General features: G+C 50.3%; 2 protein-coding genes across 18 annotated transcripts in view; one reads left to right on the top strand and one right to left on the bottom strand.

Moving 5' to 3' along the window:
- The first annotated feature begins 543 nt into the window (after window positions 1-543).
- On the top strand, window positions 544-9,102 carry TP53INP2 (tumor protein p53 inducible nuclear protein 2). 5 transcript variants are annotated; one of them, XM_073880530.1, is made up of 4 exons: window positions 544-675; window positions 4,408-4,582; window positions 5,113-5,281; window positions 5,804-9,102. In XM_073880530.1, exons 2-4 carry the CDS (start codon window positions 4,459-4,461, stop codon window positions 6,054-6,056), a joined length of 546 nt encoding a protein of 181 aa, XP_073736631.1. In that variant the 5' UTR covers window positions 544-675; window positions 4,408-4,458; the 3' UTR covers window positions 6,057-9,102. The 5 variants fall into 5 exon arrangements, with proteins under 5 accessions (XP_073736631.1, XP_073736627.1, XP_073736628.1 ...); XM_073880526.1 differs by having other exon boundaries at window positions 4,993-5,281; XM_073880527.1 differs by having other exon boundaries at window positions 546-613; window positions 4,993-5,281.
- Window positions 9,103-10,210: 1,108 nt separating this feature from the next.
- Window positions 10,211-14,566, bottom strand: part of NCOA6 (nuclear receptor coactivator 6) — a 104,216-nt gene continuing 99,860 nt past the window's right edge. For all 13 annotated transcript variants that reach the window (XM_073880521.1, XM_025876420.2, XM_025876415.2 and 10 more), the window contains one exon: window positions 10,211-10,739. In XM_073880521.1, coding sequence (XP_073736622.1) covers window positions 10,696-10,739 — 44 coding nt within the window. In that variant the 3' untranslated portion in view covers window positions 10,211-10,695. The remainder of the gene's footprint in view (window positions 10,740-14,566) is intronic.

The following is a 14,566-nucleotide window of genomic DNA, read 5'->3' as shown; positions in this document are numbered from 1 at the left end:
GGCTCGGAGTCCGGCTCCCGGGCAGGATCCACCAGCCGGCGAATCGTGGAGGGGGGTGGGGTGGGGGTATCCGCAGCCTGGGATTGGCCACCGCACCGCCGGCCAGTGACGCGAGGCGGGCGGGCCCCTTTGTGACGTCACAATCAGCTGTTTGAACGTTCCAATTTGTGCAGTGAGCCCGGCAGCTGCCGCACAGTCTCAAAGCCCCGCGGGCGAGCGCAGCAGCTGCGAGCTTCCGAGCCGGAGCCCCGCCGCCTCCCCGTCCAGCCCCCGCGATGCAGCCCGGCCTGTGATCAGCGCCGACGCCCGGACGCTCCGCCGCACAACTACCTCAGAGCCCCCCCGCCCCCCAGGTGAGTCCCGACCGGCTTCGGCCCAGGGGGGTCCTGCGTCCGGAGACACGCCCGCGGTCCCCGCTCCCGGGTCTTTGTTTCCGCCCGCGGCCGCCGGGCTGCATTCCCATCTCCCGATTGGCTGCCGCACGCCGGTAGACCGTGACGTCTCCCTATTTGCATATGACATTGAGACGTCACCAAGGCCGGCACCGGCCCCCGGCTCGGGTCGCCTGTCCTCCCGTGACCCAGTAGGCGCTCGGTCGGGGCTGGGCCCACGGGTGAGGGACGCTGAAAGGCAGCAGGACCGGAGGGGCCTCGGCAGTTTCCTAGGCTAACCCAGGTGTCGGGGTCAGGCCTCCGATCCCCTACTTTCTCCTTGGGTTCGGGCGGCGCTGCTGGGTCTAGGCTGGGGGGCGGGTGGTCCTCAGGAGTTCAGGGGCAGCCAGAGCTCCAGCTCTAGGTCGCTGGGGCGGCGCCAGATGGCGGAATACCCTCTCTCCAACTCCAAGCTCTGCACCCCCCGGGACTACCGTAACATCTCACTGCTGTGTGCACTTTAGCTGATGTCACTCCCAGCCCCCAAACAAGGGGTCTTAGACGCCATTTCATGGAAGGGGAAACTGAGGCCCGGAGAGGGGAAGTTGCTTACCCGAGGTCATGAAGCCAATTAGATTCATGCCTACTGAGTGAATGACAGATGCATTAGCCTCGGCACATGCCTGGTAGGAAATCAATACAAGTAACAAGTTACACATCCTTCTAACACTGGGGACTGACTCTACCTTAGGCTCAGTACCATCCAAATTCGATGGGGCTCTTAGGTCCCCTCATTCCTGGATCTTTTTCCAGGAGGTCTCTGGAGACGGGGTCCCCTTCTGTGGCCTTGACCCTCACTCTGTACCTTGGAGTCCCAGAGCCCAAAAAAGTCCCACTGCCTCCCAGCTCTTTAGACCACAGAAAGGTGAGTCATTGGCTGCATCAGGTTGTCTCCAGGACTGATGTTGGGGTGGAATGGAAGGTGAGAGTTGCCTCTGTTTGGCCCTTTCTTACCTTCCCAACCCCCAGCATTGTCTGCTAAGAAGGACATGACCTGACCTAGTGCTGGTGAGGAGTAGGGTTGTGCTGCCCCTTTCTCTGCTCACAGAGAGGGGCAGGAGAAAGGAGTAGGAGAAGGAGAGCTTCTGGCTTTCCAAGTGGCCGGGCCCAGAGACTGGGCCAAGAGTCCCACCCCAGCCCGCTTTGCTAAAGGATGGGGTGGGGTAGAGATGGCTTGGAGCTCAAGTGCTATTCTGGGCACAGCTGCTGTAGTTATTAAAGGGAATGGTTCTCCCTGGAGCAGGGCTGGGAATGTGAGAATCAGGAAGCTGGCAAAGATGGGAAAGAAAATCCGGGAGGCTCCCCCAGTGGTCATGAGAGGGGGCGGGTACTGGCCGGCTGGTGCACTGTCCCTCTTGGCTCTGTCACTTAATTGCTGTGTGACTTCAGGCAGGGAGCTTCCCCCTGCGGGGCCGCCTTTACCTTGATCTGTGTGTCATTAGAGGAGACCCACTGCAGGTTCTGCTGCACAGCAGGTGCTCTGGTAAATGCATGGTGAATCTTGGTGTCAGGCACTCCAAGCCCTTTTACAGCTGGACAGAGGGGTTCTGAGATGAGAAGTGACTCGCTGAGTTCTGACTCCTCTCTGACCTCCCTATGGCTCCTGCATCATTACCTTTTGGGGCTTGTTTGCTGAGGCTTTCCTGACTGTGTATACTCTGGACTGGATGTTTCATGACCTGGGGCTATACCTGCCTGGCCACCGTCTAGCTCTATGTCTTTTGATAGACTTATTTCCTCGGATTCTCAGGTTGTAAAATGGGCCAGGTGAATATGATGGGCGGGCAACAGTTCTTAACTTCCCTTTCATCTTCTCACTGAAGTAGTAGGTTGTTGCAAGAAGGGTGTGCCTCATCAAGGCTCCAATCTTCCCTTCCTTCAGGAGGGGCCAAACTTTCTGGATTTTTGGTAACTGAGTCACTAACTCCCTATGGCTAACAGATGGTTTGGGATATGTGGCTTGTGCTGGGCAGACCCTAGTTGGGGTTGCCCAACCTTTTATAATCTCTGGAGATCTCCCACCAGAGAAGCCAGCACCCAGGGAACACTTACCTTCTGGAGCCCACTGTGGGTCTGCAAATGTGGAAATACTCTCAGTTTATAGAGGTTGGAATGATTCTGGTGGCAAGTGTGAATACATACCCAGGGAATGGGAGAGGTAGCAACAAGCATAAAAATACCTCAGGTGGGGGATGCCTGGGTGGCTCAGTCAGTCAAGCGTCTGCCTTTGGCTCAGGTCATGATGCCGGGGTCCTGGGATTGAGTCACGCACCGGGCTCCTTGCTCACAGTGGGGAGCCTGTTTCTCCCTCTGCCTGCTGCTCCCCGTGCTTGTGCTCTCTCTCTCTCTCTGACAAATAAATAAGAAAAATCTTAAAAAAAAAACAAAACAAAAACCCAAAACCTCAGGTGGGTTAGCAATAAGTGTAGAATGCCTCCAGGGAATGGAAAAGTGGACATGCCCCCAGGAAGTTCTACAGGAAGTGTGGAATCATCCCTAGAGGATGGTGACAAGTGTCTCAGTAGCAAAATGGTTGACCATCTTCAGGGGACAGATGTGGAGGCTCAAGTGTTGGGACATCCAGGGGACCCTTAGCCAGGCCTAGTCCTAAGGTAGGCTGAAGTGGGGAGAAGGGCAGATCTATAGCCACCTCCTTGGTGTCTCCATTCCTGGACCAGGGGGTCTCCTTCCTCATTTTCATCCAGGGAAGGACTGATTTGAGGGGTTGGGTCCTGGTCCAACCCTCAGTGCTCATCCTTAAGGGCTCCTGGGGCCTGACAGGCCCACCCTTCATCATCACCTCCCACTGACCTGCTGTTTCTCTGGGGCCAGGCAACCTGATCTTCCTCCTAGCCAAGAATGCTGCCCTTGCGCAGGAGCTTAGGTATAGAGGGGGAGAGAGGGAGCGCCCAAGGGAATAGGATCTTAGAACCTTGTCTGACAGACACAAATGAGAGCTGTACAGTCACACGGTGGCGGTTCTGCAGGATTTCTGCCAGCTAGCACTTTTCAAGCCAAACAGGCTCAAGTAGTGGTTCTTCATATTTGGGGTCAAGGAGTGATGGTGGGAAATCATGATGAAAACTTCTTCCCAGAAAAATACTTTGGCCACCAAGTTAAAAACACCTAATCTGGACTAATGTCTAATGTCTAATCCAGCAAAAGCAAAGGAGTACAGTGATTATGGGTGCTGCCTATGGAATCTGATAGCATGGGTTTAAATCCAACCTCTGTGTCTTATTAGCTGTTGAGACTTTGTGCAAGTTACCTTATCTTCCTGAGCCTCAGTTTCTTCACCTGTAAAAGAGGGCTAATAATTAGACCCACTTCCTAGAGTTGTGAGAAGTACCAGTGGTGATATGTAAAGTGCTTAGTACGGTACCTAGCACATGAATGTTAGCTATATTATGATGATGATGATAAGTAATCACAATAATTGGACAGTTTCTTCATTGCTTGGAGAACTTCAGGGTCCAGCTTGGATGTCCAACCCTCTGGAGACCTTTCCTGATAGAATCTGGTCATATATATATCACTCCTTCCATGTCCCTAGAGCATGCAGTAATATTAATAACTAATTGATTCGTTTATTGAATGCTTACTCTGTGCCTGAGTATGGCTCTAAGCACTTTGTGTTTGGTTCATTTAATTCTTAGTGGAGCCCAGAGGAGGATACTATTTATTAGCTCATGTAATTCTTATAAGGGCCCAGAGGAAGGTGTTTTATCATTGGCATTTGGCAGATGAGAAAACTAAAGCACAGAGAAGTTAAATAACTTCCTAAGGTCACACAGAAAATAGAAAAAGCCTGAAAGCAGACGGACTTACCAGATCGTGCACACACCGCAGAGCTTCCCCACACATCCCTGTCGTACCCTTACTGCGCTCTGGGGGCTGGGGGTGGGATCCCCAGCCCGGAGTCAGGGGTAGTGACTAAAGTCGGTGGGGGCTCTGACTCCTTCTCCGCACCTCGCAGGTTTCTACACTGCCGTAGGACGCCCCCCTTGAGGCCGTTTCATCCCCGGCCATGTTCCAGCGCCTCACCAGCCTCTTCTTCAGTACCCCCCCTCCCCCCGAGGACCCCGAATGCCCCCTAGCCTTGGTCTCCGAGGAGGATGAAATGGACGGCTGGCTCATCATTGATCTGCCGGGTGAGGCCTGGGTCAGGGGCCCGGACTCTGATTCCTGGGCCTGTGAAAGGGCAAGCGGCCGAGCAGCGGAGGGGAAGGGAGCTGCTAAGGCACTGGGGAGTTCTCCCGGCCTACTGGGCAAATGGGGCCGAGGCAGTGACACTGAAGGCAGGGGTAACAGGGCCCCAATCCCACGCAAAGCCTGGCTGGCCCTTCTCCTGGCAGCGCAGCGTTGGGGCCCATACCTCACGTGCCCTAGGGCAGCCAGTCGAGACTCCTGGCCCGTGGGTGCCCCGTGGGCGCGGCGGGCGGGGCTGCGTGTCTGACTAACGATGCCCTTTCTCTCCCCGCCCCACTGTGTCCGGTGTGTGTGTGTGTCCCTCCCCGCTGCGCCCCCTCCTCCGCATGGCTCCCCCTCCCGCGCCCCGTAGACAGCTACGCGGCTCCACCCAGCCCCGGGGCCGCCCCTGCCCCCGCAGGCCGCCCCCCGCCCGCGCCCTCCTTGATGGACGAGAGCTGGTTTGTTACCCCTCCCGCCTGTTTTACTGCAGAGGGGCCCGGACTCGGGCCCGCCCGCCTCCAGAGCAGCCCGCTGGAGGATCTCCTCATCGAACACCCCAGCATGTCCGTTTACGTCACCGGCAGCACCATAGTGCTGGAGTCTGGGCCCCCCTCCCCGCACCCCGACGCTGCCCTGCCTGACGGCGACCTTAGCGAAGGGTGAGCGGGCCGGGGACTTGGCCTGGAGACCTGGAGACCGGGGAGCGAGCCCAGGAGCTCGCCCCGCGCCGAAGGGGCGGAGCCTTTAGAGGCGTGTCTTCGGGGGCGGGGACGAGGCTCGGAGCGGGCCTGAGGGGAAAGGGGCGGAGCTTTAAGAGAGGGCGAGGCCGGGCTTCGTGGCCCGGGCGGGGCCTGGGAGAGACCGAGCTGCGAGGCTTGCGGCGGGTTTGGCGGAGGGGCTAGGCGGAGCGCCGAAGGGGTGGGGTTTTCAAGAGGCTGGCTCGGAAGGTTAGAACCGAATTGGAGGTGGGAGCCGAGGCCTTCCCTGGAGTCCGGTTTACCCGTTACAGGGGTTAGAACGGAGGAGGCATCTCCAGGCTGGCTCGGAAGAAGGGTTGGGACCCACAAGAAGGGCACTGGGCGCTCTGCTAAGAGCAGAGACAGCACTGCGCCAGGGCGAGGGTGCGGGGACTGGGTGGGCGGAGTGTCCGGCCCTGACCGAGCCCTGCTCTGTCCCCGCAGGGAGTTGGCGCCCGCCCGCCGCGAGCCCCGGGTCCTGCACCACGCCGCCGCCCCTGGGCCCGCGCGGGCTGCGCTACTGGAGAAGGCGGGCCAGGCGCGGAGGCTGCAGCGGGCCCGGCAGCGGGCCGAGCGCCACGCGCTGAGCGCCAAGGTGGTGCAGCGGCAGAACCGCGCCCGCGAGAGCCGTTCGCGGCGGCCCAAGCACCAGGGCAGCTTCGTCTACCAGCCGTGCCAGCGCCAGTTCAACTACTGAGGGTCCTCCGGTCGAACCACAGACCCCTCGCCGACTCCCGACCCTGTCGGGCCCCTCCGCCGCAGCCAGTGTGTTGCTCGAGGAGCGCCCGCAGCCCACCTGGGTGGGACACTACAACCTCCCTCCTCCTCAAGTGAGGTGGGGTGCTAGCCCCCTCCCCCCTCGATTTTCCCACCTCTGATCCTCTGATCTGCCTCTGAATCCCCTCCTGTCCTTCACCCTCCGACCCCAAGCCTGGCATCTAATCCTCCATTTCCTTCCCCCTTGACACTCCATTTTTCCCTCCTTTTCTGGTCCCTGTCCCCATCTCTGCCTTGACATTCCCCTTCATCCTTGCCCTCCGGTCCTGTACCTCTGGCCCACTCCTTGTTCCACTAATCTCTTCTCCCACATCTAGCTCTTTCCCCGCCTTCAAGTCCCACTTTACAAGCCTCACCCATTCTCATGTTTGGCACTACGCTCACTCCTGCTCCTTTATTCATTCCCAGTAATTCCCTCCCAAATGGATGGGGGAGTGGGCCCTGAGGCCAAAGGGTTCTGCCTTTAGTCTCCTCCTTCCCTCTCCCCTTGGAGTTGTTTAGGCCTGGAAAGGTAAAGTATGTAGAACAGGGCTGTGAGATGTGAGTTGGAGAAGGTTGGAGGGAACTGAGGGAAAGAGGCAGCCTACTGGAAACGTAGACAGGACATACAGGTTAAGAAGCTGTAGGGAGCAGGGCACCATGGGAACTGGCACTGTGCTTGCTCAGAGAGGCCAAGCCCTCCTCTTGGGCTTGAGCCTGAAGTCTGCCCCCACTTCCCTTGCCTATAATCCCACTTCCCAATTCTCTTTAGAAATCCACCCCTCTGCACACCCCTGAGTCTGAAGGGCTTAGTACCTTGTTGCCCTGTCCCCAACATGTCACCCCAGGAGTAGAGGCTGGGCAAGGCCCTGCCATCCTGGCCATCTGTTCACATGCCCAAGGTGCTAGAACTAGTTTAGGAGAGATGCAGGCCAGAGGGCTCGTAGGCAGGGAAAGTGCACACCCCAGAGTAAGAATGCAGGAGAATGATGCTGGGGAGGACAAGCTGTGGGGTGAAGCCATCCCAAGGAGGACAGCTCAGCCTTCATGTTGCCTCTGGCCTTGTATTTCACACACTGCCTAGGATGACTAATAAACACTCCTGGATAGGAAGCCAGGAGCCCCACTGGCCCATTCCCCAAATAGTTCTAACCCAGGGTCGGGGCCTCACATTTCCTCCCCCAAGGCCCTTCCTTTCTAGTCTGATGGGGAGAAATGGGTGCCCTATGGTTCCCCTTGCCCTCTCCTCCAGTGAGTAACTGGAGGAGGGAACCTGAATCCCTGGGTGAGACAAGAGGGGACACAGGCAGTGTTGCCCTTCTTGTAGTGGGAGTGAATTTTGGGCTCAGACACCAGCAACAGCTTCTTGGGATACCCCGAGTTGCTTCCCTTTTCCTCTAACTGTCCTTTTCTAGTGTGTGCTCTTTCTTCCTTGAAACTTTTAAGATTTCCTGTTACATATTAACATAGGTCTTCCCCCTCACTCCAGTTCCAGGTTTCTTGGCCTCACTGCCAAGCTGAGGCTTGGTTGGAAAACTGCGATCCCATGAGGGTAAAGGCAGCTGCCCTCCCTGGATAAGGGAGGGGGGTAGCCCATGGTTGCTGGGGTGGGGACAGAGAAGTTCCTGTTGGGGTCTCCTATCCAACGGAGTAAACCCAGTCTACAGTAAAGGCAGATCAAAGTCCCTACGCCAGTCCTAACTAGGGCCCCAGTAGTTGACAACCTTGCTCCTTTCGCCAAGGTTCTCCTGCAGTTAAAACCTAGTTGTTTTCTTCTTCCAGCTACCCTGTGGTCACTTCACAGCCAGCTTAGGGTCTTCAGCACTTCCAAGAGGAGTTTCAGCTCCCTGCCTACCCCTCTGCTGCCGGCTGGGGCAGAGGCTCAGTCCTGGGCAGTCCCTATGATCCTTCTGGGGCAGGTGGGGAGAAGAGTGAGTTATAGGGCATTTGGTTCAAATTTCAAAAGGCCCCTCCCTTACACATATTTCTGGAGGCTCCTGTAGTTCTAGAACTCAGCAGTCTCACCACCTGGCTGGTAAGGCTCATGTGTTTTTGTACTTTCCTGTAGATCTGTAGCATTTGAGTATGTCTAGATTCCTAAGAACCAACGCTACTCAGTCTCCTGCTAGTCTGACTCCTGAAGCATCAGAGCTCGTCCTACTGTATTGACTGTGTGCCTTTCACCTTGAGCATGCTTCAGGATTTTCTTTTTCTTAAACCACAGAACTTGAATACACGAGGGAACCTGAATTCACAAAGTCCTATGCAACCTTAGACAGGAGGGGGTGAGAGAGTCCGTCCTGACTGATGTTTTCAGAGACCGTGGAGAAGTTTGTATTAATTGTCAATACTACCAGCACTTTGCCAAAACTGAGTATGTCAGAGGGACCCCTGTTTCTAGAGTGAGACCCAAGACATCAAAGGGCAACTTACAGTAATTCCTCCATACGTCTGAGTGCTCCCTTCAAGCTGGCTGTCACTTTCCAGCTTTTGCCAGTTTGGCCCCAGCAGGGTACCATATGTGTATGAATGCAGTTTGCGGCTGTTTTGGGGTATGCCTGCTCCCTGACCCCCACCTGGTATCCTGATCAATTTGTTCTAACCTATAATGTCTTAGATGCAACAAGGACCCCACTAGAGCTCTTGGATGCCTTTTCAGATCCATGTGGCTTTATGTGAGGGGACTGAATGCAGACACATCGGAGCCCCTTGTATCTTCCTTTTTGCCTTGCCACCTAGTTCCATATGGAACCAACAAGTTGAGTGTATCCCTCATAGGTGTTTTGTGTTGAGACTGGCTGAAATGAGAAGACTGTGGTTGATCATGTTGTGACATGTTGACAGACTCAAGGACACAACCACCTCGATCCAGTCATGTGGCATGCCTGTGTATGTGTATAACAGGATTCTGATTGTTAGATTTTAATGTTATTCCTCTATGGGAGAAAAAAATTAATATAAAAACAAATAAAAATCTATTTAAAGCACATTATGCTTTCTGTCTGAGTAGAGCACTTTGCAATCTCAAGCACAGTATTGGCACAGGGATTATTAGGCTGGCTTTGGTTATGGTTGTGTGTCATACATACATGGAAAGAAGAGGGAAGATAAGCTTGTCGGGAACACAGCCAGACAACTGTGGGATCTGACTCATAAATAACTACTTCTGGAGGATCCTTATAACCCAAGACATATATAAAGACAGTTGAAACAGAGATGAGAGTGAGAGCATGATAGAGTCACTGACTTATCCTTTTGGTTTCAGGCATTAGGTTCTGGTAAGGTCAAGAAGACACTGCAGGGGAAGGGACGGACTCTGTGTCTAGCTGTAGAAGATACAGCAGAAGGCTGAGGCCCAGACCAAGCCAAGGACAGAGCCCCAAGCATCAGAATCTCCTGAAGGTTGGGAGTAGGGTGGGGGCAGAAGCAGCAGGTTTGGAGACTGTAATTTTTAGGTAGGAATTGAGCCAGGAAAGGGAAAAACCTGGGCATGTTGATGAGAAACCAGCCCCAAGTCTGATACAGATGAGAAATAGGGCACCCAAAGGGTAGAAAGTAGTGGGCATCTTTGAAGTATATCTAGTATATAGCACAAAATGACCCCTTTTTATGTGGGAGCTGCCTGACCTAACTATAGAATTGGACTGAAGGTGGAAAGCTGACCTAAAGTGGGCTTGATTCTTGATGCTGTTACAGAGAATCTGGCTAGTCAGTCTGGGCTTATCTCTTGAATGGAAGAGACTGTTAACATTCTGTGCATGGAGAAACAGATGTATGAGGTGGAGAAAAAGTGCATCTGGGTTACCGATGGCTTCCTGTCCCTCGAAAATCCTGGGTGGTCTTTGATCCTAGGATGATTCTGTTATTTGCAACCAAAACAAATTTGACCAACATTTATCAAAGTGCCTGGTACAGTGCTGAAAAGGGGTAGTTTCTTCAAAGCAGGTATAGTAAGGACAAGGTGCGATTCTAATTTACAAAGAAGGCTGTTCCTACTCATTTATGGTCCAAAGAAAATGTGCTCACCCAATAATCCCTTACCAATAACATACATTTATGTTCTAGGACAATGACATTTATTTAACACATTCAGTATTTCACATTGTACAAACCCTTAGATTCTCTTTATTCACTGGTCCATTTCTACAACAAATACATCCAAAACACTATATAATAAAATATTTACAACATTTCCAAATGAGAAGATTCCTTTTGCTCCCTCTACTGCTATTCACACACATAACTTCCACAGCACAATACATCATTAGAAGATCTAAAAATGCTCACCCTGTACTCTAGGCTGCTTAGGAAATATGAAAACTAATAACATAATCGCATTAGCTCCTCTCAATACATGGCAACATTTTAGAAACCTCGAACTTCATCTTGCAACACCAAAAGGGTTCAACAACTCTGCTTTTCCCATTGCACTTTATGAAACAGGTTGCAGGGCCTAGGAAAAGGGCCATATTATTAAAATGACTAACTGTACAGAAATGGATTTTAAAAAGTCACAGCTCAAAATTGCTTTTTGTAAAATTCACACACATTTACAAGGATCAAGTCGCCGTCCAGCTTGTTTACTTGGATTTTCTTCGCTTGGATTGCACCGCGCTGGTTATGTCTGTGGGGGGAAAGGAAGGACATACTCAGCTGAGGCAACTCTTTATGGCAGTGATGTTTAGTCCACAAGAAGCAGGGCTGGTCTAAGTGGGGCTCTACTGGACTCTGAATAAATCGAAGGGCCTCAAAAGGAGCACTCAGTGTGGAGATGGTCTCAGGTTTCTGTGGGAAGAGGGCCTGGCTCCTGGGGAAGTCTGACACAAGCGGTGGGAGATGAAGCACACATACCCAGTTGGAAAAAGTGGCAGGGTGGGGGGAGCATCTTGGGCTGGGCAATTAGCCCTACAACCTCCATCACCAGTGAAAATGACAGACAGACGGAGTCCTGTGAGAAATCAACGAGTCTTGCTACTATCAAGTGGTAAATTGTGCCAGAGTGCAAAAAAAAAAAAAAAAAAGCCTCTGGATCCCTTTTGGAGTCAAGCCATTCTTTTGCAGTAAGTAACTCTTTTTGCTTTACTATAGTCAAAGTCTCTAAATAACATGACCATGACCTGTGGTCAACAAGTATCTATTGTGGCCTAGCCAGGAATATCAAGGCTGTGGATACATCTAAGCATAGAAAACAATTCAGAGCAAGCCACAGTCTGCTCTGAGACCAGGTGAGCCTGCAGGCTTCATGGAAGAGTGGGGAACTGTGTGACTTATACACAGAGTAACAGTGGCATAAATGGAACAAGTGTGTTTTAATTCCTTTACTTTCTCTTGTATTATCATAGTGTCTTCAATCATCTCAATCTTATTCCATATTTAAACCATGTTTCCACATGGGGCACCTGGGTGGTGCAGTCAGTTGAGTGTCCAATTCTTGGTTTTGGCTCAGGTCATGATCTCAGGGTCTTGAGATAGAGCCCCACGTCTGGCTCCACACTCGGCATGGGATCTGCTTGAGTTTCTCTCTCCCTCTCCCTCTGCCCCTCCACCCCCCTGTACTCTCTCTCTAAAATAAATAAATAAATAAGTAAACAAACAAACAAACCTTACAAAAGAAAATCTTCCTCACAAAAGTCTTCTACAGCAGGGTACAATGAATAGCTTGAAGCTCTCCAAATGTAAACATTTCTTTAAAATCTTCTATTCATCTTGGGACACCCAGGTGGCTCAGTTGGTTAAGTGTCTTCCTTTGGCTCGGGTCACGATCCCAGGGTCCTGGGATCAAGTCCCAGGTCGGGCTTCTTGCTCGGCAGGGAGTCTGTCCCCCCCCCCGCCCCCACCTGCCTACTATTCCCCCTGCTTGTACTCTCTGACAAATAAATAAAATCTCTAAACAAAAAATCTTCTACTGATCTTGAAAATTCACTCTCATTCTTCATGCTGCTCCATAGATCTTTTGGCTTTAATATGAGATCAACGTTTTAAAATTACTTCCTATCAAGGAGAAAATATTTTCTACCACAATACTATGTAAGATGAATCAATTTTATTGGTTTCTGGAAACTAGGCTAAATTTTCTGATGCTGCATGTTAGGTTCAGTGTTCTAAGCAATTTTTCTTTTTTCTTTAGTATCATATTTTAAAAGTCCAAACTTAAGATGTAGATGCAAAAAGCGAAAATGTCACTATTAGCTAGAGTAATTGCTAAGAAGGTCTCAATGACTTTCCAAGAAGTGACCAGTGTAGTATCTTTGGGCTTCTGTTGGCGTAAATCTCAGTATGTCTATCTTCTTGCTGGAAGGTCATGCTGCTTGTGCCATGTGGTAGAAGAATCAGTCTCTCTCTGATTTACTCCTTAGTCTTCTGCTAATCAGATGACAGTTAATCTGACAGGATGCGGATAATGGTGTTCTTTAATTCTGTGTAAATAAACTAAGAGTCTCACACACCCCAAAGTTCCCTATGATCAACTCCCTAGTCCAACTCTCAAGTTTTTTTCACTGTAGTAAATTTATCATTTGAGTAAAAATATACAGAGTTGTGTCTTTTCTTTCTTTTTTTTTTTTAAATTAGGCTCCCCACCCAGTGCAGAGCCCAATGCAGGGCTTGAACTCATAACCCTGAGATCAAGATCTGAGCTAAGACCAAGAGTCGGACACTCAACCAACTGAGCCACACAGGCACCCCTACAGAGTTGTGTCTTGAGTGTTCATCCTTAGAAAGATCTGTTAATTAGGCCAACTTTGAGAGCTTTTCCTTTGTTGTAATATGAAGGATCGAGTGGTGTGTCTGAGAAACACCTATGTGGCTGGGAGAATAGGTGAGAAGGGGGAGGGTGGAGAAGCAAAGTCAGGCTCTCCCTCCCCCTCCTCTTTCCTTGCCTTTTCCCACCTGTCACTGCTTCATAGCACCCAATGATCTGGCAGACTGACTCTGCTTCTGCAGACCAATCAATGAGTGGGACCACGAGTAAACAAATGATTTGTGTTAAAAACTGCAAAAAAATAATCTTTTAGATACCACGGTTAGTGGTGGGAAAGATGGTGTAGGGTGTACTTTTATACTTCCATGAAGGAAAAAAACTGCATCAACCTGATACTGAAGTCTCTTTATCACCTTCCCTGGATAAACCTAGGAATCTGGGTCACAGGGCAATGTCACTTTTGATGTCTTTATAAATCTGTCTGAAAAGGTGAGGTTTTTTTTTTTTGTTTTTGTAGTTCAATTTTATACTTCCTCCAAAATATTACCACTTTCACTATTCCACTGAACACAATAAGAAAATCCAGAGGTAAACTCTTTAAGGTAAGGAATTCTAGGGAAGTAATGAAGTGGCTGATGGTACATGCAGGGTGTACATCAGGTCTGTTCCTAAAGGATACCTACTTTATCTGTGCATAATCCCACTCCCAAGACCCCATAACCAATACCACACTACCAAAATAAAAATTATATATATTGTTGAAAACTCCTATTTTTTATTTATTTATTTTTTAAAAAGATTTTATTTATTTGAGAGAGAGAGAGCTTGAGAGGGAAGAGGGTCAGAGGGAGAAGCAGACCCCCTGCTGAGCAGGGAGCCCGATGTGGGACTCGATCCTGGGACTCCAGGATCATGACCTGAGCCGAAGGCAGTTGCTTAACCAACTGAGCCACCCAGGCGCCCTGAAAACTCCTATTTTTTAAACCATCAAAGATTTTACAAATTAATGTCTTCACAGGTATAAAAATAGTTCAAAGACCTAAGAGTAACACCATTTATATTAATATTTTGAACCAACGATATGGTAAAGAACTAAGTCAATAACAGTCTTTCAGATATATATACTTGGAGAACGCTTACATTTATAATTTGATAGGGGCATTTTCTCCCCCGGTTGCCTCATTTTGACCGTAAGTAAATTTGGCCAGATCTACAGGGTCTATTAAATCTTCTGTTATTTGGAGTTTACCTTTACCTTTCAAGGAGTTTTAGAAAATGACCTTTGGCCTTGTTCACTTCATTATGGTTTTTTTTTTACTGTACTACTTCTAGCCAAAATTTCTATTTTTTGTAAAAGAAATTCTGGAAATCTCCTTTCAAAATTTTCATGGCTGGTTTCGGAATGATGATGCTACAAGAGTGCAGTTTCAGGCAGTTACTGTTCAGAGTCTTCTCCCATATCATGCTCATTTATATTTCTACAGTAACACTTCCATTTTAAGATGAATTTTTTTTTTTTTAGATTGTTGCTTCTCAAGTCACAGGCTGTGGGTATGGTAGGGCTATCATCCCACTTTGCTGTCAGAGGCATCTTAAGGCACTCTAGGGACATCCACAGCTGCTGCTGATTATAGGTTGCTCTGAACTTCCTTCATATTAGCATATTTTCCCTGGTTTCAAACTTACGCATTAAACTTCATTTTTAACTACTGATCTCTTTTCCCAGTTGAAAATATAACATAAAATCTATT

The sequence above is a fragment of the Callorhinus ursinus genome, unplaced genomic scaffold (assembly GCF_003265705.2).
Source record: "Callorhinus ursinus isolate GAN/ISIS: 27379988/994484 unplaced genomic scaffold, GSC_fseal_2.0 scaffold38, whole genome shotgun sequence".
In the NCBI taxonomy this organism is placed as follows: domain Eukaryota; kingdom Metazoa; phylum Chordata; class Mammalia; order Carnivora; family Otariidae; genus Callorhinus; species Callorhinus ursinus.
The sequence above is the reverse complement of the archived record's forward strand: the minus strand, read 5'-3'. Positions and strand labels throughout refer to the sequence as shown.